The sequence below is a fragment of the Xiphophorus couchianus genome, chromosome 11, assembly GCF_001444195.1.
Source record: "Xiphophorus couchianus chromosome 11, X_couchianus-1.0, whole genome shotgun sequence".
Lineage (NCBI taxonomy): Eukaryota > Metazoa > Chordata > Actinopteri > Cyprinodontiformes > Poeciliidae > Xiphophorus > Xiphophorus couchianus.
The window spans coordinates 14,865,169-14,889,382 of record NC_040238.1 but is presented as its reverse complement, the minus strand read 5'-3'; the positions used below and the strand labels follow the sequence as shown (position 1 = coordinate 14,889,382).

Here is a 24,214-nt window from a genome sequence, read left to right as displayed (position 1 = left end):
TTGGAAGCATTAAGTAGCGTTTGTGTCTGGAGTCGTCGTCGTCGAGACGTTATTCAATCAAAATAAAGTTAAGCGCGCTTTGCCTGGAAGTCTGAACATTTTTTTTGTTTCTTTTTCCATACAGACATCGTGGTTTTGAGGTCATTCATGGCCCGGTGCTCTCACTGTACGATGAAAAGTAAAATGTCCAAACTGCACAGATCTAATCACAACCTTTTGTTTTTCTCTTTCTTTTTCATTTAGTTTGATCTTCTCTTGTAATAATCAAGAAAGAAATAATAATAATTAAATAGATGTCTATCAATTGTTACGGTCTTAACCAAGTGTGATTTAGTTTGTGTAAAATAGATGCTATTGATCAATTGCTGGCAGCAGTATCAAAAAGGAACTTATTTAACGAGTTGACAAAATGAAAGAGACTCTCAGGAAATGAGTCATGAAGAGAAGAGTTAAAAAAGAAAGAACAAAATATCCCAGGGAGAATATATCCGTTTGGGTGATGGGACGGGATCTCCTCGAAGCCCAGCTCTTAGATCTACTCAGGTCCACACCAGAGAGGAAATGAGGTGCAGCAGAGAAAATCAAGCCGTGTCAAGTCAGGAGTCAGAGTTATTGACATATAAGGTGGAGTGTGTGCAACAATTTCCTTCCATATTCATTCTGCAGTGTCGAACTATTTACTGGTGATGAGTATTGTGCATTATCGAAAACATCTGGGGGAAAAAAAAAAAAGTGAGCCGTAATGTGAGAGATGAAACCCACTTAGTGTTTTCAGAGGATGATGAGGCAGTTATTTCTCATTCGACAATTTAACAGGAGGACATGAGTTCCTTTTTCATTACTTCTAAATTGTGTGTTTGAGTGTGTGAGAATGGAGGGTCGAGGGTAGGCTGGTGACCCCACAACACTGAACAGGATAACACACACAGGAGCGCTCCTCACACTGCAGTGGTTTTCAGACGCAATGGCTGCTGCGGTAACACGGCACTAATGGCAATACAAAGTAGAAAAAGAAAAAAAGTATCGACTTAATTATAAAACTAATCAATTAAATGGATAAAATGATGCAACAGATTCAACTTAAATACAATAACTGTGACTCAACATGTTCGTCTTGGAGTGGCTTTACAAATGCTGCTGCTGGAACAAAACGCAGCGTTTAAAAACGGGGTTTCTGAACATTTTACCACCGATTCCATGTCCAGAATGTTCCGCTTTTTGTTCTGTGATTATTGGAAACACATACGGTAGCTCAACTGTTTACACTTAAGCTGCTTAAGTTCTTTGTTGCATGTTTTCCCTTTTGTCTGGCTGCAGGATACAAACCGTCCACTAACAGCCGTTGTGGTCTGAAAGTCCGCTCAAATCCCGGAAGACTTAGTGTTGCTGGGAAATGTGATGCTGCTCCACAGCCATAGCCAAGGTCAAGGGCATCGACGTCGTCCTGCCGTGGGTCTAAATAAGAGGTTTTAGAAAGCAAAAAGAAAAAAAAAAAAGAAGACGATAGAGAACGAACGACAGGACAAATAGACATTTTTGTCTTCCAGTTTTTGTATTAAGCTTTTTTGTGTTTAGTTTTAATTTTTTAATTTTTTTTCCTCTGAGGTGAGGAGTGGAGGCGGCTGGAGAAAAATGTTACAAAGATAAAAATCCAACTTTATGAGTTATTTGTAGATTTTACCAGACAAACAATAACAGGTTTTGACAGCAATTATTTTCTAAGCAAACTTTCAACATTTTTTTCAGAACACTTGATTTTTTTTTCCACCCAACTAATTTAGAAAAATTGATTGCACAATTTCAGCTCAAAAAAATCAAGCATTGCAAAAACATTCAATATTTTTTGGTCAAGTAAAACTCATTATTTACACATTTATTGATAAAAAAAAAGTGAACTATTACTGCATTGATTTAAAATCAGAACCACATGACAACAATTCAGTAATTCATGCAAAATAAACCTCAACCAAGCATTGACTGTCAGGAAATGGACATTCTTTTCAGAGGCCCGACATTTATGTTTTAAAATTATTTATTTTTTTATATTAACATTTTCTGGGACACAGAATTTTGCATGACCATTACGTTGTGTGACAGGACCTGCTGATCATCTAATACACCTGCATTATTCTGAGCACTGTGTGGTTTGACTCATCCACATAACAGGACAAATCCAGACTGCAACAAAAACAAAAAACTGACTTTTCCTTCAATCAGGACTTGCACAGGTCTAAGGGTCAGGAAAAAAAATGCAGCTTGCATCTCTGCAGGCCCCACACATCCTGGACACAACTGTTTGGAAAAACCAGCCACTAAGGAGACATTTTCTTCACTCTCTCTGATGAAAACAGTGAACATCTTACAGCAAGACTAGACATCTGCTGCTATGAAAACAAAACAGGCATATTTGTTCTACCACAACCTGCTTATTTTTTTTTTCTTTTCTTCATATAAAAAATTATTTCACACACACAGACATGTACACACAGGTCCTTTTATCTTTTACTTTATGCCAAAGTGAAATCCCCCGGTATTAGTAAACTCTGTTCAATTCACTGTTGACTTCATCCCAAGATGAAAGAACAGATCCACATCATACTCAATCATGAACTCAGGGTAAGAAATGAAGGCCCTAACTTTTAACTCTGGTATTTAATTAATCAAAATAAATCTTACATGTAAGCTGCAAACGTGACTTACCAAATTGTAGGAACTTCCTTTTTTTATGCTTCTGTTCACAGCAAATTGCTTGCATTTTTAATGCAGCCTAATGATGCCTCTTCAACAGATACCTTAGATGGTACGTTAGGTAAGTACAAATGGAATATATTGTTTCCATATGGTTTATTTTCAATACACAACATTACGTCATTCTAAAGAAATTCCTAGAAAAGCTACCATATGTTTGTGCTATAAACATATGGTATCACTATAACTGTAGGCTGGAAAATTAGTCGTCTCACAAGACAAAATTATATTTTTTTAAGTCCCAGTGTCCAAAAATGACAAAGAAGTAACTAATGTTTTTAAATATAATTATATAAATACAAATGGAGATTTATTTTATTTTATTTTGGTCTTTTCATGGGATAACTGTCTTACATTTCCACAGTTCCAGAATTAAACTAAAAGTTTTTGTTTTGTTTTGGGTTTTTTTTTACAAAAATGTTATTTCTTTTTTATTATTTTAAAACTTGAAAATAGGAACAAAAAGGTGTTTTTAATGTCAACAAATTCCTCAATTCATCACAATAAATTTAGAGATTCATTGGAGATCTTATCTTTATTCTTTCAGAAGCAGTAAAAGTATGAACAGCTATTTTTTATTATTGTCACTTTTCATGGACTTTTGTGCAAATAATTCTTAACTTTATATATCGTCCCTTAGTAACGCTGCTGCTGTAACATCATTCTTTTTTTTTTGTTGTCCTTGTCTTGGATATCGTTCTTGAGGTAACGAGGCATTTTCTGTTTGCACCTGCTGGACATTAACACAATTTATTCTACATCAGAATAAAAGTACTCTCTGTATATATTCATGTATGAGATAATTTAACTTCTGGCAGCTTCATGCTGAGCCATCATATAGCTCACATTGTTCATTTAGAAAAAAAATAAATTCAGTTAAAATGTTGCTAAAATGTTGTTTATATTTTTTTATTTTAAATATGTCCCTTTGCTTTTGCAAATTTATAAAACCCTACCAATGTTCAGGTAATGTTGGGGGGCAGACAAAATAATGTTGAGGGCTCAATATGACACCACTGATGTACCTGCTGCAAAACACGTTTGACTGATATGTCTTTGAAAGGAAGAGCAATGATGTTTTCCTGTGAATAAGCTCACCTTTTATGTTATATCATTCTTTCATTATGAAAGAATGATATAACAATAATAGCATAAGGTGCACGCTGATGTACCATCTGTCAAGGAACCAGTTGTTCCTCTTGTGAAATGCGGCAAACAATACTGTCTTCTTACGTAATGTTATGATATGAAATGACATCAGACTTCTTCTCATGACCCTCAAAGACGCTTTACCATAAAATATGTCACCCTTTTTCACACACACATTCACAGGCTGGTGATGGTGAGCTACTGGATAGTAGTCACAGCTGCTCTGGGGCAGTCAGACAGAAGCGAGGCAGCCGTATTGCACCATCGGCCCTTCTGACAAACACCGACAGGAAGGGCAGGCGGGGGCTCGAACCGGCAACCCACCGATATAAAATCCAAACATGTGGCGCAGTAAAGGCAAAACTAGATAAATGTGAGAACGCCGCATCCAGGCGTGGGCACTGCGACAGCTTTTAAATACTTCACAGATCATCATGGCACACGTCACAGACGCGGCTCACGCTTATCTACAGAAATCTCAACCTTTAGCAATTAACCCTCTCTGACAGCTTCATTTGCATCTGTTTATACCTATATGCTTGAGCTTTGTAATTGTGTGACTACAGCATGTTTAACCCAGAGGGTGCTTCTATTTGGGATTATAAAAATACATGTGCACACAAAGGGAGCCATTTGAAAGTCCTTTTCTGGTTCACACCAGGAGGTGTAACCATTTCTCAGGCTTTGTTTTTCTTTTTTTTCTTTTATTTTGCAGAAACCCATTTCTTGGCCTCGGATGAAAGCACTGTAGACTGTGAAGGTTGATGGCTGTCATCTCATTAATCATGTTTTCGGGGGGGAGGTCTGCCTGGTGGATGCCTCGCTGCTCAGGCATGTCTCTCCACAAGCCAAACACTCTCAACACGTAAATGTTGAAATCCTTTTTTTGTAAACTGATTTTGATATTGTTTTCATGTTTGTTCCTTTAGATTGAGAAAATGAGTCGCTCTGCCGCTTTGATGCTTTTCTTCTTTTTTATTTTTAAGTTACAGTTTAGAAGATGGCAATTTCACGCATCGTATCTGTATGGCTTACTGTATTAACATCTTGGAAAATATTTTTAACTGCAACTGTGTTGGGTATGTACTGTCACCGATGGCAGAGAACAAAAAGAGTAAATAGGATTTTATATGAAGACGCTGGATGACCAGCAACAATCCACATGAACACTCTTGTATGCCTGTGATTGTGATGCCTTTACCTCCAATGGAAAAACATAACAATCGGATGAAAACATTGGAACGAGCTGGGGCTGAATATTACAGTAGAAAGAAAGAATGAATGGAGTGTGAACCGCCGACTAGAAATGCGAATTGATGGCGGAGGTCTAATGGGGCCACTCACTGCTGGCGAGGGGTGAAAAGAACAGGAAGGAGACAGAGACAGATGCAAAGTTAGCCTGTTAAATACCTTGTTTTCCTGTTTGTGGCAAAAGCAATAACCTCTGCAATGCCCCACCTGAGCACATCACAGCAGGCAGTTTACCAGAGTCCTGCGTGACCACAGGATGTCTCTCCGATCTGAAGGTTGAAGTGTATAAAAAACGTCTTCCATAAAAAAAAATGACCAAAAATAACCAAGACACTTTGATGCTATTTTGCATCACTTGTTTATATCCTTTTTCTGTTTTAGTTTTTTCTTTGTTTGTTTTTTGTTGTTTGCTTTTTGCTCCCTCGGGAAGGAAATATACACCTGGGAAGTGTATATTCCCAAGAGAATATACACTAAAGAAATATACCTAAATAAATGAACAGAAACAAATCATCTATGTAGGAGATAAACATAGTCCGGATCCTTGTCCATATCAAGAGGTAAAGAGGACAAACGGTGTGCCAACAGCTGATAAGATGCTCCAGTATTGTTGTATCCTGTGCAGCAAAGAACAATCGCTAGCAAGATAAACTTCATGAGGAAACTTCATGTAGCGTCAAGTAGCTTAACATGAGGAATTCAAAGAATTGCAGCTAAACAGCAGACCATTTCGGGTGACTATATTGTATTGTACTCATCCACGTCACTTAGTTGGATTTATTGACTTCCTCTGCATTATTCATTGATTTATTTTATTAATAGATAATATCCTTTGTGGGTTAGCCGAGAGTCGCCAAATATTTCCCGTCTTTGAGGGTTTTTTTGTTTAAATGGTGACATAAAAATGTGGCATGGGACAGTTTCAACTTTACGCACCGAGAACACTCTAGATCAATCAATATAAGAACAATTTACGTCACAGTAACATCTCCGATCTGATCTATCTGAGGGCCGACGGTGGCACGTTGAGGATTTGTGGCCTATAGGCTTTGGAGCGCGTCTAGCGCAGCTGAACCGCTGCTGCAGGATTATTCTCCCTCTGAGGGGAGTGTTTGTGGGACCAGGTGACGTTCAGAGAGTCTCGCCAAATTCTGATCACTTCAGTTGATTTTTTTTTTGACAGTGTTGGTCAAAATGACGGACAACGAAAAAGTCAAGCACGACCTCTGCTCCAGGGATCAGCAGATAATATATCGATGATCTCTGTTAATAAAATAAACATGAATGAATAATACATTGGTGTATACACACTGGTGCTAATACACAATGTATACGACCACCACCATCTGTTTTGAAGTGTGGTTTAGTCTACGAGTTGCACTGCAGTGCAGCACAGGAGGAAAATCCAGCAGAAAACTGGCATTGCTTTGGAATATCTTCTTGCTTTTATGACACTGATATCAGGTCTGGCACCGATACCAGAACTGATATCGATATCGGGACATCACTACTTTAAATTGTGAAACATGACACATGCCACTTAAAGCTGGCTTTAATGGGCAGCTTACCTACATTTAAACTACTTTTTATGCAATTGCTTGGGAAAAGCGCAACCAAAATTTGTTTATATTTATGCAGATGAAAGCCAGACCAAATTGTTTAAAAAGGGCTTTCCATGTTGTGGTGATTTTGGTGTAAGAAAAGAAAAAAAAGGTAAAAAAATAATAATAATAAATAAATCTATTTAAATATAAATGGGTGTTGATAGTTTCACACAATGTCACAGAATAGCCTGACTTATAGCTGGACACTCAGGCAGATAGGCACTCATCCAGAGCCTGGCTCAGTTTTAAATCTATTCCTTTTTTAGTTTTTAGTTTTTAGTCTTAACTCTCACCTCAGGCCTTTTCAGGATGTTGTCTAAATAAAATGAAAGATTCAATGCTCCCTACTGGTTTTCCGGACAATTTTTGGTTCTAATCTTTAGACCTCTGCCATCCACAAGTTGCAAAATGTTCCAACAGAAATTTAAAAAAAAAAATTGTATTCTGATTGTAAAAAATCCTTTTTGATGTAGAATTCTATTTTAAACAGATGAACAAACTCTTGGAAATGAATGTGAAGTTAACAGGATGAGTTAATTGAATGTAATTCAGGCAGACAGGCCTTTTCATATGAACAACTCGTGGTTTTTGTTCTTATCGTCTTGGGGTTCATTTGTAGTATTATTCTATTACTACATTACATTTACTGTTCATGGTATTTTACTTCATTTCGAATAGACAAAACAGTGGGTATGAGTGTTTCTTGGTTGGATATGCTTTGTTTTCAACTCACTGATGATTAAAAAGTAACTCTAAGTGGAAATGTTCTTTTCCAACAAGAAATTACGGCAAAACAATTTAGATTTCTTAATAAATCTATCAAAAGCCATCATGTGACCATGTCTTAATTCTGACGTCACTGACTGTAATCTTAGAATTTGGATTTAATTGAACTCTTGTCTTTCCAGCAGAATCTCTGCATTTGGTCTTTTTAATGAGTACGGGCACTGCTTATAAAACGCTATGAAACCTAAAAGAATTATGTCCATTGTGCATTTTACAGGCATTTCATGAGTAGCAACATTTCCTGATCATTAAATCATATTGCCTCTACGCCTGTCTCTGTCTTGACAGATCCTTATTTTGCCTAAATGTTGTTTATCATGTAACATAAGTACGTACAATTAGCATTGATGAACTATGTGAAACAGCTTTTGGCTCATGTTGAGGCAGATCTGCCCGAGTCAAAATGTAATGATCTTGCCAGAATCCCTAAAAGACAGTGCGCTCATGCCTCAGTGACAGTGGTGTCATTTAGGGAAGTGGAGTTAGGGGTTCTTAGTAATGGAGCAGACAAACAGCTTAGTTTGAGGTCAGGATAGAAGAATTTATAAAATCCTGGACAGATTGCATCGAAAGGTACTATGCAGCTTCTTTCTGTGTAAAACTGTGATGGCAGTACAGTATATAGAAGAATATGTTATGTTCTATGTCATTGTTTCTCTGAAGAAAAAGCTCCAAAGCAGAATGAAAACACACAGTTTTATAATACATAACTTAAACATGATCTCGATCTTGGTCCAAAAATATATTAACTAGCACCTCTCTACACTTACTGAACGACCACTGTGCTCCCTACCATGCTGGTGGCACACAAGCCTAATTTATAGACTTGTTATGTAAAAGACTAAATTTATGCCATATGAATTTTTCAAAATAAATCTCAATTGATTGTGGGTATTCTGCATGACAAGCCTCCTCTAAGCTAATCCCCTTGTAGCTCCTTTCACTTTCCATCTGCCATGAAAATCTTCCAACTCTATAACTTTAATATAAATTGTGTTATGTTAAGCTATATGTAACATTTTATTAAAGAATATCAATACATTAAACCCAGTAATGGCCTTTTCTTTTGTCATTCGGCTCAGTGTGAAAGCATGTTTGCTTTTATTGGGTGGGAGGGTGAGCTCCACAATCCCTGTGCAGCGCACAAGCAAACAATACAGAGCAAACAAAATGAGCCAGCAAAGGGCTGAGAACCAGAGTTGGACGACTATCTGGATCTGGACCTTTACATTCCTGTATGACAGATAAACTTTGGTGGAGGATCAGAACATTTTTATTAGTGTAATTCTGAGATCCTCTGCACCTTGTGCAAGAGAATATAAAAGTAGGTTTGGCTTCAGTGGAACGTCAAACATGCTCCTTTTAAAAGTCATGCTTGGTAGCAGCTGGAAGAATTTGCATTTGCTCTGACAAGTCGGTGAAAAGCCCGACTTTTAAACTTTTAAATGCCATGCAGACAAAAGGAAATTACACAATATTCTACTTCAATCCAAGAGAAGCTGAATGATTTTCAATCCAAAGTCAGCTTTATGAAATTACCTGTGCCCACTTCTGTTTTTGTCGTATTTATCCGACCGTGTTGAATTATTTACTTCAGATATTATTTTATAATTTATTTCCACTTTTGTCCTTTGAAATCAGGTGATGCTTGATGATGTATTGCGTGTTAGGGGACTGCCATTCTTCACTTGGTAAGTGTTTCAGTTGAAATCACATCTTTATCCCCGCTGCTTATAAAAACCCAAAACATCTGTTCTTATTGTCAAACTGAGCTGAGACTTTTTTTCTTTCTTTCTTCAACTGTTTCAAGTTCCAAACGTTTCTCACATTAGCTTGCTTGAACGTTGGCCTGTTCTTCCAGACAGAGGCGGTGTAACTAATACGGTTACCTGGTCATGATGAATCACTTCTCTCTGTGCTTTCTTCCACATCTCCCTTTAAACGCCCAAAGTCAATTGTTTCATAAGCACAATAATGTACTGTGTGTATTTAGCGAGGGGCTGCAATTATCTCACTTGATGAGTCTAACATCCAATTTTAAAGTGGAGGATGTGTCCAATTACCAAGGCAATATACAGACCAGCTGGAAACCTCTAATATTTTCCTCAAGTAACCAAGGCAGAACATTGCAAACCCTATATGGTTGCACAAATAACGATGTCGCACTTATTGCATATGACACTTGCAGATATTTTCAGCCTCGCTTTGCAGCCCATGTAGGATATTTCCTATCTAGCAATGAGGACACAAGTGATAACCATAACAACATTTGTTTTCACATTATAAAACAAAAAGTATTCAATCATCTTTTCTTTGAATTCTTGTGAGTAAAGAAGTCTTTAGAACAAAGAAATAATACTGATGCTTTTCTTTCTAATATCCTACATGGTTGAATGAAGACTGAAAAGCTGCAGAACTTTGAGGGACCAAGTGCCGTCAGCGTCGATCTCGACTGAGACCAAACTGTTTGCTGCCGAAGGCTTCCTTATTGTAGATCGTCTCAGTTTTACATGTTGCTGGATCTGCATCCAATAAGCAGGACAATTAACCGACTTGACCTAAGCTAGGTCAAGTTTAGGGCAAGTTGCAATGAAAAAAACCCTCAAACGTGTGGTGTGTTTTTGTACATCATATTTCTCTGAACCATGTTTCATTCCGATTATAGCAGCAGATCTTTCGGTGCATCTTCCCACCGGTTTTGCGAATCTTGAGTTTGGAGACCCAAACAGGACCTGTGGCAGACTTTAATTGGAACTTTTTGTACCTTTCTCTTAACTATGACTTCTCCTTGTCAAAAAAGACCAGGTAGAGTTTGCATGGCTATTTCTTGTAAGATTTTTCCTCGTAGGCTGTGAATCTCTACTTGTTAGCCAGTTACTATGGGCTTCTGGATTGTTCCTCTAAATCAGTGGTTCTCAAACTTTTATCAGTGATGTACCCCCTTAAAAGTATATTTTTAGTCAAGTACCCCCTGACACGGGCAAAACATTTTTGGAATAAAACAGAGGTACAGTGCTGTAAATACCCTGTAAATACTGAATATAACATTCAGTGCATGAACACACATTTATATTTTATCGAACGTTTTACAAAATAATTTTTCCCAAGACTTATTATGAGGAGCCTACTGATTTTTTTAAAGATATTTTGAAAAGCTTCACGTACCCCCTGCAGTACCTCCACGTACCCCCAGGGGTACGCGTACCCCCATTTGAGAACCACTGCTCTAAATAATGCCCTACTTGCAAGGCCTGTTTGTTTAAGTCTCTTAATGTTTGCAGTTGTGCCATACTCTTGTTTTTCAGATGAACGACTGAACATTGTTCTATGAGGTAGTGTTTTAAAACCTGATCCTACTTTAAGCTTTTGCGAGGCCCTGTGTTTGGACCTGCTATCCCAATGCAGGCCAAACATTCACAATGTTGAACTTAATATGACATTAAAAATTGTTATCAGTAGTAATGGCCATTAAAACCTGACATATAGTTAGTTAAGGTTAAAGCTGAAAGCTAAACCTGGGGACCAAGGAGCTTTTAAGATCACTGAGACAATATATATGGCTTTACATAAACACACCAACTGCCAGACGTAGCAATGATAAAACACACGAGGTGCTGTTTAGAAAAACTCACCAAATCTTTTACAAATCTTGACAGGAGCACAACACAATAAACTTTAAGCCATGATACTTATGCAAAAGCTTTAGTAAGAAAGAAAGAATTGACGCATGTTTCCTTTTACTGATATTTTTCCTTTCTGTAGCTGTTGCCCAGCTTGTTTCACAAATAACCTGAGCAGTTAGGCAGTGACAGTTTTGTGCACACTGGCAGCCGCCATCTTGATGAAGTGCAGAGCTCCCTGAGAGGTGACCAAACTTCAGTTCATTCTAAATGCGGTTAATTGTGTGGCAAAATGACTGTCCAGGATAGACGGGAGATCAGTAGCGCCATCCCTCAAGCTAGGATAGAATAATTACCATGTCATTTCCAAACATCACTGGGGGATGAATAATCATCTGCAGTCTTTCTGTCTCTCCTCCTCTCGTGTGGAAACAAACCATGATTAGTCTGTCAGATTCAGTCGATGATTACCACAATCAGTTTCAATAATGGCTCTATCTGTTTCATGCCTCTTTGATTTGGATATTGGCTCTTTTTTTCCAGATCAAGGTGTACAAATCTCAATATCAAAGCCACAAAGGGGGCCGAGCTCAAAAGGAAGATGATGGACGAGGACCTTGAGAGAGGAGACAAGTCATGAGGAAGAAAAGAAAAAGCAGAATTCCCTGAAGAAAAAGCTGAAAGTTCTCCCCATTTTGGTGGGCTACCCTTTCTAACTGATCATGCGGAAATGGATTTTGACACACCGGGGGGCTGGCTGGTGCGTTTTCATCACAACTTCTTGAGGTAAGGCTTGAACTGAAACCTTTCAGCCTTTCCTGAATATTCTGCGTCGACCTCGTGGTCTATTGGCTTTAGGATGTTTACAAAGAGAATTATGAATCCCATTGACTTATTTTTGAAGACACACTTTCAATTTTCCTACAGAACAGAAGAAACTAGGGAATTGACCAATTGATTCCCTAATGTGATCTTTTCAAATTCACCACTGCCAGAAGATCGACGGAGTGCCTGAAAAATGAATTACTGTTATTATTTTGGGTACAGAATCACTAAAGAACTGTTGTGAGGACGATAATATGGTTGGAGAACCTGTAGTGATGTGTGAAGTGACTTCAGACCGGAGGGGAAAAGCAGAAAGCATTCAGAGGAAGAAGATGGCAAAGAAAAAGTGGAATAAAGGAAGTAGGCAGAACTACTGAGCCCAGACATTAGGCAAAGAGAACTGCAAAAGAAAAAAAAGCCTTTTCTTCTGCAACACGAGCAAAAGAAAAGACTTTCTGATGAGCTGCATGAGAAATCAGTAAGGACGGTGAAAATGATCTTTATTGAAAGTGATTAGCTAGACAGACAAATGGAGCTGGATTAGCTTGGTCATCTGACTTGACTATAAATTATCCTGAGAAATCATTTCTGTGAATAATTGCTATAAAAAATAAGCAGAAATGAATTTCACTTCCTTCACATGTAATATTAGATTCATGAGAGCAAAATGAGGATAATATTTTTGATAAATTAAAAATGGTCTTTGTTTGTTTTCATAACACACAATATTTTAACAAATATCTCAGTCCTTCAGTCCATCTTTTTCTACTCCAGATATTGGTGGTTTTTTCTAATTCTAAGTTGGTCATAATAACGCTTGGCCAGCAGAAGCTCATTTGCATAAAAGATACAGGTGAAATCTCACTATCTGAGACAGATTTTGTGCAAAAAAAGTAATATACATCTTTTAATCTATCCTAACTTATTTAAAAGGAAGATTTTAAAGAATATCTGTTCACTGTAGAGATACCTTATTCAGGTTTTATTACTTTAAACATTTGAAATTTCAAACTAGAGACTCCAATCCAGTCTTAACTATACAACCTGTTAAACAGCCCATTATTTGGTGCCTACTGGCAGGGGTGCCGCCAGGAATCTTAGGTCTCATGACAAAATATTAGATTGGGCCCCCCCTATCTAAAATTAACTACTGCTAGTTAATATTAGATAGGGTAGTTAAATATTAACTACTGTTACAATTTCTTGAGACTGTCTGACCCATCAAAAGCATCACAATTTTAAAGGCTTGCAACTGCCTTGCTCACTTTGGTCCAATACTGATAACTAGCACAATATTTATTAGAATTTTACATGCAACAGTCCACATGCAGCATGCAAATAGGTGGCTTGATTTTTTAAAAATTATTATTAGTTTTATCTCATTGAAATGTCTCTTCCCACTTGCAACAGTCCCAGGCAACATACAAAATATGCATAAAACAATCCAGACTTCTAAAAAAAATGCTATGTAGTTGCATTTTATTCAAGCTGGAGTATGTAACTTTAATAAAAATATGTTTTCTCTACATTTGTTAAAGTTGTACCATGTCGTGACAGTTTGTTATGAGACAGATAATCTGTGAAAAAAATCAATCTCCTCCACCTCCTCCCTGCACTACTGTTGCTAGCTAAAGTAATGCACCGTTCTGACCAAAAACAACCAATCAGAACCAGGAGGAGGGTTTTAGTGTTGTCAATCAATGTCATTCACTCACTGCTAAATGTGCTAATGGTGGAGAAACAACTTATTGTTACAGGAAAACTGTTTATCTGCTGTCATTGGTAGCTACGCTAACTAAACTGAGCCTTCACAGTTTGAATCTGCATAGCTCTGTGTTATGCTAGCTTCAGCATAGTACAGAGCAAGGGGGAGGGAAGATGAGCAGCCACATGAGATTGTGATTGACAGCACTAAACCCCGCCTCCTGTCTCTGATTAGTTGTTTCTAGACAGCACTGGGAGAAGGCAGAGGAAATAATTTATTCACAAATGATCTCTCATGCCATACTGTCACAACACAATGACAGTTCAAACAAATATGTAAAAAAAATATTTTTTATAAAAGTGACATACTGCAACTATAATTTCACTTAGGAGAGGACGGGTCAGGAGGGACCTGGGAATATATAGCTGTAATTTAAATGCAAGCTAAAGTAAAACTGTTTGGACTGGCTGCAGTCCAGACAGGAGACTGTTTTTAAAAAAAAGTCATTTTATAAGGATTGTTTGAATTTCTGTCAGCAACAAATATATTGTTTTTGTTGTGTAATTGTAAAAAGAGCAAAGACACAGAGAAATACCTATATATTCCCTGGAATGATGCTAAGTAGGTTGTCATTGGATACAGTGTTGCTCACCTTTTTCACTGGGACGGGGTAAGGGGTTTATGTTGGTATCAGGGATTAGAGCTGCTGCTGACTGACTCACCTGTTGTCAAATGTGGCAAAAGGTACAGGGACAAGTTAAAATTATGAATATCTTGGTATTTATTTTCCTTAATTCATTTAATGCTATGGAGGCAAACAGTGGTCTGTAGCTAAGCTAACTATGCTAAATGGTTGATAATCTCACACGGTCTACTCACCTCTCTTGGAGGAGAAAATCTGTTACAAATAGACACTCTTGTCTTTTTCTCTCTCTTAAACCTCTATTTTTTGAAAACTTAACTTTATTATTTTTTTAGGCAGCATAGTAACAGCCAGAGTCGTTCTTTTTTTCTTTTTTTAATTAATGTTTTTTTTTTTTTTTGCCACAGTCGTTCTTTTATTATTATTTTATTTTTTTGCCACAGTCGTTCTTGTCTTCTACTGACCGCCTCTGAAACGTCACCGTCAAGCACTAAGCAGGAACAAACCATTTAACGCAGATGGGGGGAGTTCAGTGCAAATATGGATGTGTGCTTTTTGGTCTGGGAGGGGCAGCATTTAATTTTTACTGCTAAAAACAATTTTAAAAAAATACACAATAACAGTAATTGACAGGGACCAATTTTCTTTCTATTTCTATAAAAAAATATATATATTTTTGTGGGGGCCCCGCTGTGGTCAAGGGCCCTTAGAATTGTCATAACTTTTCCCCTGCCTACAGGGCAGATGTCGATCTTAGCATCTTTAACTGCAGCCTGTTGCAGTTTTATCACAGTGCTTACAAATAATTTGCATTATAATTTCTCCAGAACTGCTTCTGTTCTACCTTCCAAATAAGACTTTCAAATACAGACAGCATCATAAACTCACCCCGGGGCCTCATTATCAAGCCAATATTCATGAGGCAGACTTGACTTTTTTGAGAAATATAATCTTAATCTTAATATCAAAACCTTTCTATGCACGAGATGTTGTTAAAACCTTCATGTCACTCCTTTGGGCCCAGAGAATCAAGGACAACATCGTGGCACCGCGCACAAACCACTTCTTGTTGTGATTGACAGAATTCGACTTGGGAAATTCTCTGCTTCCTATATGAGAATCTTTTTTGTTTTTTTTTGAAAAAGTAAAAAAATAAGACATACTTTTTTTTAAAAATACATACAGTTGAAAAGCATGATGTCAATCAAGGAATTCCACAGGGCTCTGTATCCGGCCACAGGACATCATTTAGGGGAACCAGCACATTTTGTGTTTCTTTTCTTTTTTATATATATAAAAACTACAACATGGTACTCTCTGTTAACAGATTATGAACGATCCAGTAAATCTTTTTTTTTTGAACGTGAGCAGGTCCACTTTATTTTTATTTTTTCCAAATAATTATGTTATGTATAAATGGCATGAGGTAAAACAAGAAGTATTCATAAATTGGCATTACAAAAATGAAATAAAACTCTTTCACCATTTCTAAATACTTAATACTATTATGAATATACTTAACACTTTAGTGTACAGGCTATATTGGAAAAGAAAAAAAAGAATAGACAACAAAGACAGATAATCTGATATATTTGTAAATAATTACAATTTGTATCTCTTCTGTTCTCATGTTCAACATATTCAGGACTAAATATACTTGGAAAATTAAAATAAAGTTAGCATTACACAACTCCAATATATTATAATAATATTACAATGCTGAGAAGGAAAAAAACATTTTTAAGTCAAAAACAGTTCTGCTTCCAAAGCAGACTGAATGATAATAATATACATTACAAAATGATAATGTCTTCATGTAACCTCCATTGCTCCTGCTCCACTCTCTCACTTTGACTTTGAGGTATTTATCATTCACCTCTCATACTAGTTGAAAATTTGCATTTTGCTGCAGCTGAGATTAATATTCAATGTGATTAAAAATAAAAGAACCACCGCAATAAGATAAAGACATTTAAATAACAGGTTACTTTTTTAAATGTCAAAGGAAGTAACACATTTTTTTTATATATATAATTTAGACAAAAATATTGAAAATCTTCAGTTGAAAGAGGAAAGAAAGACAACCAAAACTTATTAAGAAGGTCAAAATCAGTGCTTTACAAGATACTTCATTGTGCATCAGTTTATGTTTCCGTGGGAGAAAAAAATGCGCACACACACACACCCACCCACGCCCACATACACACGCACGCGCTCACTCACACGCGCACGCTTGCAAACAAACCAATTGTTTTCAAATCCAATTCTCTTCAAAAGCGTAGCAGGAAGGGCAAAAATGCTATGAAGAGGAGACAGGTGTGAAAGTGCGCTGTCTTCACACCGCCACTGCCGTCCTGAACTGCTCTCGGTCCTGACAGGAAGGAAGGAAACGGGAAAATAAAATGTTAGAGTAAGTTTCACAGACAGTCATTGCTTTTTCCACAGTGCTAAAACTACTGGTGGGTGAATTGTTAGATGAAGCTTCTGTCTGCTGATAACAAATCTGAACATTATCAGGGAATGAAGCGTACTGTGTGGCGTTGTAACAATATGCATTAAGCAGAAAGTGATTAGATATAATACATTATGGTATTTAGATTAAGTGTAAACTCAGGTGAGATGGAAATTGTTTTCCTATCTTTTCTGTCGAACCTCTGTCATAATGTTGGACTCCACTTATATTCAGCAGTCGACCTTACCAAGTTCCAACTTGAAAATGACAACTTCCACTAATTTGTATTTAGAAAGTTGAACATTTCTGAAGACCATCATGCATAAAAGTACTGATACATGCAAGAACAAACTGCTTGCAGTTTAAAATCTAGTAAGTTTTACATGATAAAAAATGCGAGTGAAGGAGCCACATTTGCAGCCAGCGGGGCGGACAGGGGACATGACGGCTCTCTGCTCAACAACTCTGCACTTTCAAAGGAGATCAAGATGCAGGGGCACATCTGCGGCAAAGGGGACGTCAAACCAAGGTGACAGGGAATCCAAACACTAACAAGTTATAAACCCCTTCCCTGTTCCTGAGGGCAGCAATTTCCCTCTTGGAGGCAGGGTCACCGACTTTTCGGCAAGCTTGTGCGCATTTAACTGCTGGAGAGAAACCTGGCACCTCCCCCACCACATGATGTGTCGACTTTCATCATCAGCACAGCTGACGCTTGGAGGGCTTCAAGCAGGATCCCCAGGAAGCAGCCGGTCCTCAAAACATCCCAGAGTTTGTCTTGAAAGCTTGCGCCGAACTGGAAGGTCTTCTAACTGACAACATTAATGTCTCTCTCAGTCAAGTCATCATCCAGATGCTTCAAAGCTTCTACTGAAACCAAGAGAAAAAAATATGTCTCCTCTGAACAACTAAATGTTTGAGCAGCTTGTTAAACCACAGATCACAGCCAACTTCTATGCATCACCGTATCTGTACCAGTTACCCCTGACCGCCCTACAGACGATGCAATATACCCCAATCTGTGTTAAAGCGATCCCTAATCTGGAATATAGAGACCATTTATACCAAAACTTGTACATTGTTAATATCAACACTCCCCAGACTTACAGAGTCTGTAAGTCTCTGTAAGTCTCAGAGACTTACACATTATTTGATTACAACAAAATGACTTGTATCTTCGAAGGCAAATGGAATGCAGCATATGGTAACTACATTTACATCCACTTTCAAAGAATTTTTTATGACATCATATTAAATGAAAGTTGCAGCTGATAGTTGTGCAACAAACATGTAATGGGAAATATAGCATTTTGTGCAAGATCCAATTATTGCTTTTTTTCTTGCTAAAATGAGGAAAAACTTGCAAGGAAAGCAGAGCAGAGAAATACATTAAATATGTGAGGTTTTTTTTTGTTTTGTTTAAAGGAGAATGTGCACATTTATGTTGTATACTGAATTAGAACCTCTCATGGGGTCCTTGGACATTTTGTTGTTACTGTTAACTACATCAGTGTATTCTCCGTAGTAGTAAATTGAACATGTTTCTGGTTTAAGATGCAGAAGATGGTTTTAAGAAACACAACGTGTACAAAATATCAGCACAAACAATGTTAGAACAAAATTCAAATTTCTGTCATTTTTTACAGACATAAATAAGAAATATGTTGTTGAGCACAGGTCCAAATGTAAAATCTCACTATAAATGCAACAACTCTTTCAATCAGACAGCAAATGCAAGATACTTCATCACCACTCTGTTGTTGAAAGTGAAGTGCCATGCCATAAAATCTGTTGATAAAGCAACTATCTGAGCACTCCACACCAAAACAATGCAATCACTGATTGCAATGGTGATACACAACAGAAGCTCTGAAGGCCTCAACATCACAGAATTTCTTATTATTTACTTGCTACATCACAACCATCAGCATCAAAAGCAATTTTTGAAGAAAACTGCATGAGTTACAAAGTTGAATTTCTGTCTGGGATTAATAAAGTATTTTGAATTCAAAATGAACTTCATCTATTTTTATCATTTTTATTTTATTTTATTTTGCAATACCTTCAAAGCAAAAATAAATACTGGTAGGTATATCTATGTCTCAGTTTGCACTTGTTTTTCTTTTTCTCTGCACACACAGCAAGCATAGATAATCTGCCAAGCCAGAGCTGACTGCAAGGGAAACACTGGGTACTATTTTTAGATTAAAGTTAAGCAAATTGTATAATTTTTATGTGTTCATTAGTATTTTTGCAAAGCAATCTAGACCTCAAAACCAAGGTTACGTACTTATTATGACGCGACTGTTACTTTGCAATTAGCGAAACCTTTTTTTCATCCATTTTTTTTTCTTTTGATAAATTAGGTCAGTCTAAAAAAAAAAAATAACAGCAACAACAGCAAAAAAAGCCAAACAAACAATGTATTTCGATTGAGGCCAAATTTTAACTTTGTACTTTGAAGCTTTTGATGTAGCGACTAATCATTTCCCCGGAATTTTCACTATTCCACAGGATCCTTTGGGGTCTCTTTCCAGTTGCTCTGCTACAGCGGATTATCTCTAATCCTGCATATGGCTTATTAGAATAATTACATTCACTTGTGTTTAAAAGAAAGGCCATTAATACACTTCTGCTGCCTTAATGAAGTGGTTTTGCTTACGAGACTCTTCAACTAGCAGTCATTGCATGTAGTAAGTGAGACGTTTATCTATGTTTCAGCAGCACATGGTAATCACTTCTAGGACAATTTGTAGATTTTTATACCCGAGGTGCATAAAAGATCGCCGTTCAGATTAAATAAACAGTATCAACGTCTCCAAATCTGTTTATCTTTGCAGAATGCTGCGCACAGTTGGCCGTACAGGCATACAGGTTCAGTCAAGGACATTATAAATGGTAAAAGATGATGAATACTTACAATGGCAGCATGCAAAAATCAAAATGAAGCCAATGTCACACAGGGCCAGTTAGGTGTGAAAAGGAGAGAGATGAAAGATGATTAAGAAATGGAGTTTGCATTTGCCATTTTCACAATCAGTCACATTATACACTGACGGCAGTTTGCTTTGACATTTATCCTCATCGTGATTTAAACCCGTCCCATGATCGTTAAAACATCTATCTCGTTTAATGAAAAAGGCAGGAATGAAGAAGGACCGAAAGAGCCAGGAGATTATTTCTTTCCGCTCGTCAAATACGAAAACGGAAAGGGAACCGAGTACAACTGTGAAAATGACAGTATTGAAGGGGTTACCGGCATGCAGTTAATGCTTTCTGAACATTGCTGAAATACACGCTGGTGTGGAATACTAACCTTGCAGTAGTGTTGAGCTAGTGGGTTCAATTACCACTACATCAGGGAAACAAGTGCAACAGAGACACAAGTTGGAAACAGAACAGCAACACATCATTGAGAATACTTGAAAAAGGCCTGAGAAGTAGGCCTGTGAGAGTTTTCTTTTTTACATTCTGCCTGCACCGTTCTATCCTCAGGGGTTCAAGCTAAAAAACTGCCAGTGCTAGAAGGCCGACTTACCGATGGGAACATATCAATATATTGATTCTCCTTGGTATTTTGTTCACCTTAAAGGGATCCACAATTAGTTGAACAAGTTGGCCTAAATATGTTGTAAGTTGTCTATTAACTAAACAAGTGCTGTCTGTAATACATAACAACTCATAATTGCTTCAAAAATGTTATATCTTTCATTATATTTTTTGCCTGTGGAAATCACCTTTTTTTTTTTTTTACCATGCTGAACCCAGCATGAGGCAGTTTGGGTCCGTTCTGTACTGGAATCTATAGAGTAAACGCAGGAATGTTAAATTTACCCGAGTTGTTTTTAATCATATTGCGTTTGACTGTTGTAAATTTAGACAATGTCACACTGTGTCACTGTTGGCTGTAAATGAAATGTTGGAAGCACAACATTTCTCTCCAGAAGGCCGAGTCATTTGCATGAGCTGAACTAATGAAGGATCTAACAGGTGGTTGTTACCCTTTGTAAACCACATGCCGTGTTGATCGTTTTTAGCCGCAAAGCACCTAAACACTGCAGCTAGCAGGCAACAGACACTGGGAGAGAGAGGCAATGCTGGCAGCTCTTTTAAATTATAGCATAGCTATTGCCACTGCCACCGATACTGAATGTGAAATTACAGACCCGACACCGGGCCGAAGACAAAACCTTAAACAAGTGTTACCGGACAATATTTATTTTCATTTATAAAAACCAACAGCCTACAGTATTTTCATGGTATTGTTTTTACATGTAGAATAAATATTTCTCAAATAAAGTCTATTGTTACAACTAATTGTGGATCCCTTAAAATACTAAGTGTTAGCAGGAATTTCAGAAACTCAAGCCATTGAGTTGTGATGGGTCTTAAAAATTTATCTAAAAAAACACTCACCTTCAAGTCAGACTAAAATTAACCTTTTTTTGCAAATAATTATCCAACTTTTAGTCTCTTAATGCCAAACATGGTAGACAAGCACATAAAATACACAGACATTTGTTAAAAAGTTAAAAGGCTATGAAAACTTTTGAAAGGCACTGGAAGTGATGGTTACCAACACATATTGTGTGTTACTTTGATTAATTTAAATAACTTCCATTGTAAATAACAAGCACTACCCTAACTACTGCTTTGGTGCTAAGTAAATTAGTATAATAGTTCTAGAACGACAAAACAAAATGTTTCTGTTCGAAAAGAAACATTAAATCATATTTTCTCTTTTATGGTAAAAAATAAAATTTATATTTTCACATTTGATATATGTGATATATTCACATTTCCATTATGATATTTGCAAGACAAAACCTCATATTATGACTTTTCACAAAATGTAAGAAAGAAAAAAATCAAGTTATATTTTTAGGGCATTGTAATCAGCCAAAGATCCTCATAGTATCTTTAAAAGTATCTTAAATTTGAAGAATTTGAACAAAATATTGCGAGGAGGTGCTGAGGCTGGTAGAGTGTGGGATGGCCCAGCAGGGAGCCTGGGGCCGACTCCTTTAAAGAACAGATTCAGCAACTCTGCAGCATCTTCCAGCTCTACTTTTTAGTTCTCCCCTCTCAAAACTGATGAACCATCTTAGTAGACAGATGGACTCCAACTGTTCTTTCTAAGAATGTTCATTAAGACTGTCAATGCCAAAAAAATCTAACTAAATTACAGCACAGTTCAAGAATATTGTAATAATGTACGTCACTGACCACTAAACCAGGCTCGGTTGCCTAAGATGACTGCTGAAAACAGTTCAACCGTATCAAATAGGAGCCTGAACCAGTTTTTTAACACAATTAAGTGCGACTATTTCTACAAATACTTACCATACAAAAGGAAGTTTGTGTTTGAACTGCCTAGTTTGTTGACGGCAACACATGTGTAGTTCCCGTAATCACCATCAGACACGTTATGAAAGGTCAGCTTTGACAGGGATCCTTTGTTGATGATCTCTATGCCATCAAAGCCATTAAAGATCCTGGAAAGAGAAAGAATGTCAGCAGATAAATACTCTATAAAAAAAACAAAAAAGTTTGTTATTGAACTTGGAATCCAAATTCTATCATTTGTAAGCGTGGCAGTGGATTTCTAATCAAGATAACTGATTAAAACTGGCTAACAAAAATAATTCTATTATAAAAATAATTCTTCTCTTCATACTTCCATGTCCTGATTGGAAAAAATGTAAGTCCCAATGTGATTACTTTCTGTTGTCTTTATACCACTCGAAATCTGCCTCTGGCACTGCGTCGGCCTCACACTCCAGCACTCCTCTCTGACCCAGAGTCACTCCAGCATCTCTGCCCTCTGACACGCTCGGAGGATCTACAAGGAGACGGCAGAAGATAGAAGAGCAGTTTTGGCAAGTGCAGGGCAGCACAAAGTTCAGCTTATCGGGACACAGAAGTAGTCTTTTTTCCAATCTCTGCCTGGGCTTTAAGCAGAATTTTAATCTGGATGACACTTATTTACATTGTTAGGTTTAGTGGTACCTCTGGAAAAAGGTTCCAAAACGTTTCAGATTAACTGTTTATTGCAGTACGCGAATATTGCATTTTAGAACATTTCAACCTTTAGTTCAAGTACATTTAATTTAGAAAGAAAATAAGGGGACAGAAAATTTCTTTGAAATAATCTCAGAACCTTCAAAATGCCTGTAAGCTCATCTGACCACAGAAATAAATCTTCACAAGATGCCAAGATTCACTAAGTCTCGTAAAAAGTCGAAAAGACTGAATATTTAAACAGGTGCCTCTCCAATAGGCACCTACTTAAATAGATCTATAAAGAGAATAAATAGATCTATAAAGAGAATAAATAGATCTATAAAGTGAGTTTTAAGACAGACTTTGAAGAACAGGATGAACTGGACAAATATGGAACGTTTTTGCATCTATTTTAAAAGCTCAACAGTGGCAATTTGCACGAGCCACAGTCTGAATATTTCACCTACTTATCCCAGAACGAAGTGCCGCAATAATCAAGTCTAGACGAAGTAACACACGAGTGACCTTTTTCTAAATCTGCAGCAGGTAGAAAAGACTGAAGTCTAAGCTTGTCTGTCTCAGCTGTACTAAGCAGGACTGCACCTGGACTGTGGAACATGAAACAAAAGGCTCTGAGTTGAAAATAACACAAAATTAACCAGATAATAAATCAGTCTTCCACAGGAAAAGGTTTTAAATGTCAGTACAGTTGGGATTAAAAATATAGCAGTGCCACCAGAGTTTAATGGGACACAAAGTTAAAAATTATCTTCTAAGCAAAGAGAACTCATGTCATATCTTTGGGGGAATTAACAGATTGTATGATAGGAATTATATTGAGGTTAAAAGTTTTGAGTCTCCTGTACAAATATGAAATGTTTGAACCTTTTTTGGTTTTGTACATGACGCATTTCAACAATAGAAAAGTGAATCTTATTATTTATGTCTTTAGAGAATGTTGAATTATTTTCACACTTAATTGTCAAGAAAGTTGATAAAAATTCAAAGCACACAACACTGGATAGATATATCTCTTTGCACATGTGGCCTGGGTGTATGGTTTATTTGAAATTAAGTTACTTTATGAATCTAAAAGGAATATTAAATGTTGCTTAGACACATAATATCCAAGGTTCTCATGCAGAAGTCTGTATTGCAGCAAGTCTGAAGAAGCCTCTGACTGAAGACTCTTTTGTTGCAAAGCAGTCTTATGAAGAGGATGTTCAGACATGTCCATAATTTTACATTAAAAATATGCAGCATCTTTTTAAAATAAATGTTGATGCAAACATGTCTGTAAAGCACTCATGAGGCTGCTTGCTAAAAAAAAGAAAAAAAGAAAATAAAGCTTCAGTTTTAACTGTTTAGTTTTATCTTGGTTCTGCATCTATCAGCACATTTGTCAGAATGTTTAGTACAGACATATTT

General features: G+C 37.0%; 1 protein-coding gene across 3 annotated transcripts in view; it reads right to left on the bottom strand.

Annotated features, from left to right (window-relative positions):
• Positions 1-15,689: 15,689 nt before the first annotated feature.
• The window catches only part of ntm (neurotrimin), a 257,381-nt gene continuing 248,856 nt past the window's right edge, over positions 15,690-24,214 (bottom strand). For 2 of the 3 annotated variants that reach the window (XM_028031761.1, XM_028031758.1), the window contains 4 exons: positions 22,505-22,625; positions 22,127-22,278; positions 20,100-20,135; positions 15,690-16,702 (listed from right to left, as the gene is read on the bottom strand). In XM_028031761.1, the coding sequence (XP_027887562.1) occupies positions 16,602-16,702; positions 20,100-20,135; positions 22,127-22,278; positions 22,505-22,625 (410 nt within the window). In that variant the 3' untranslated portion in view covers positions 15,690-16,601. The remainder of the gene's footprint in view (positions 16,703-20,099; positions 20,136-22,126; positions 22,279-22,504; positions 22,626-24,214) is intronic. The other variant, XM_028031759.1, reaches the window with a different exon arrangement.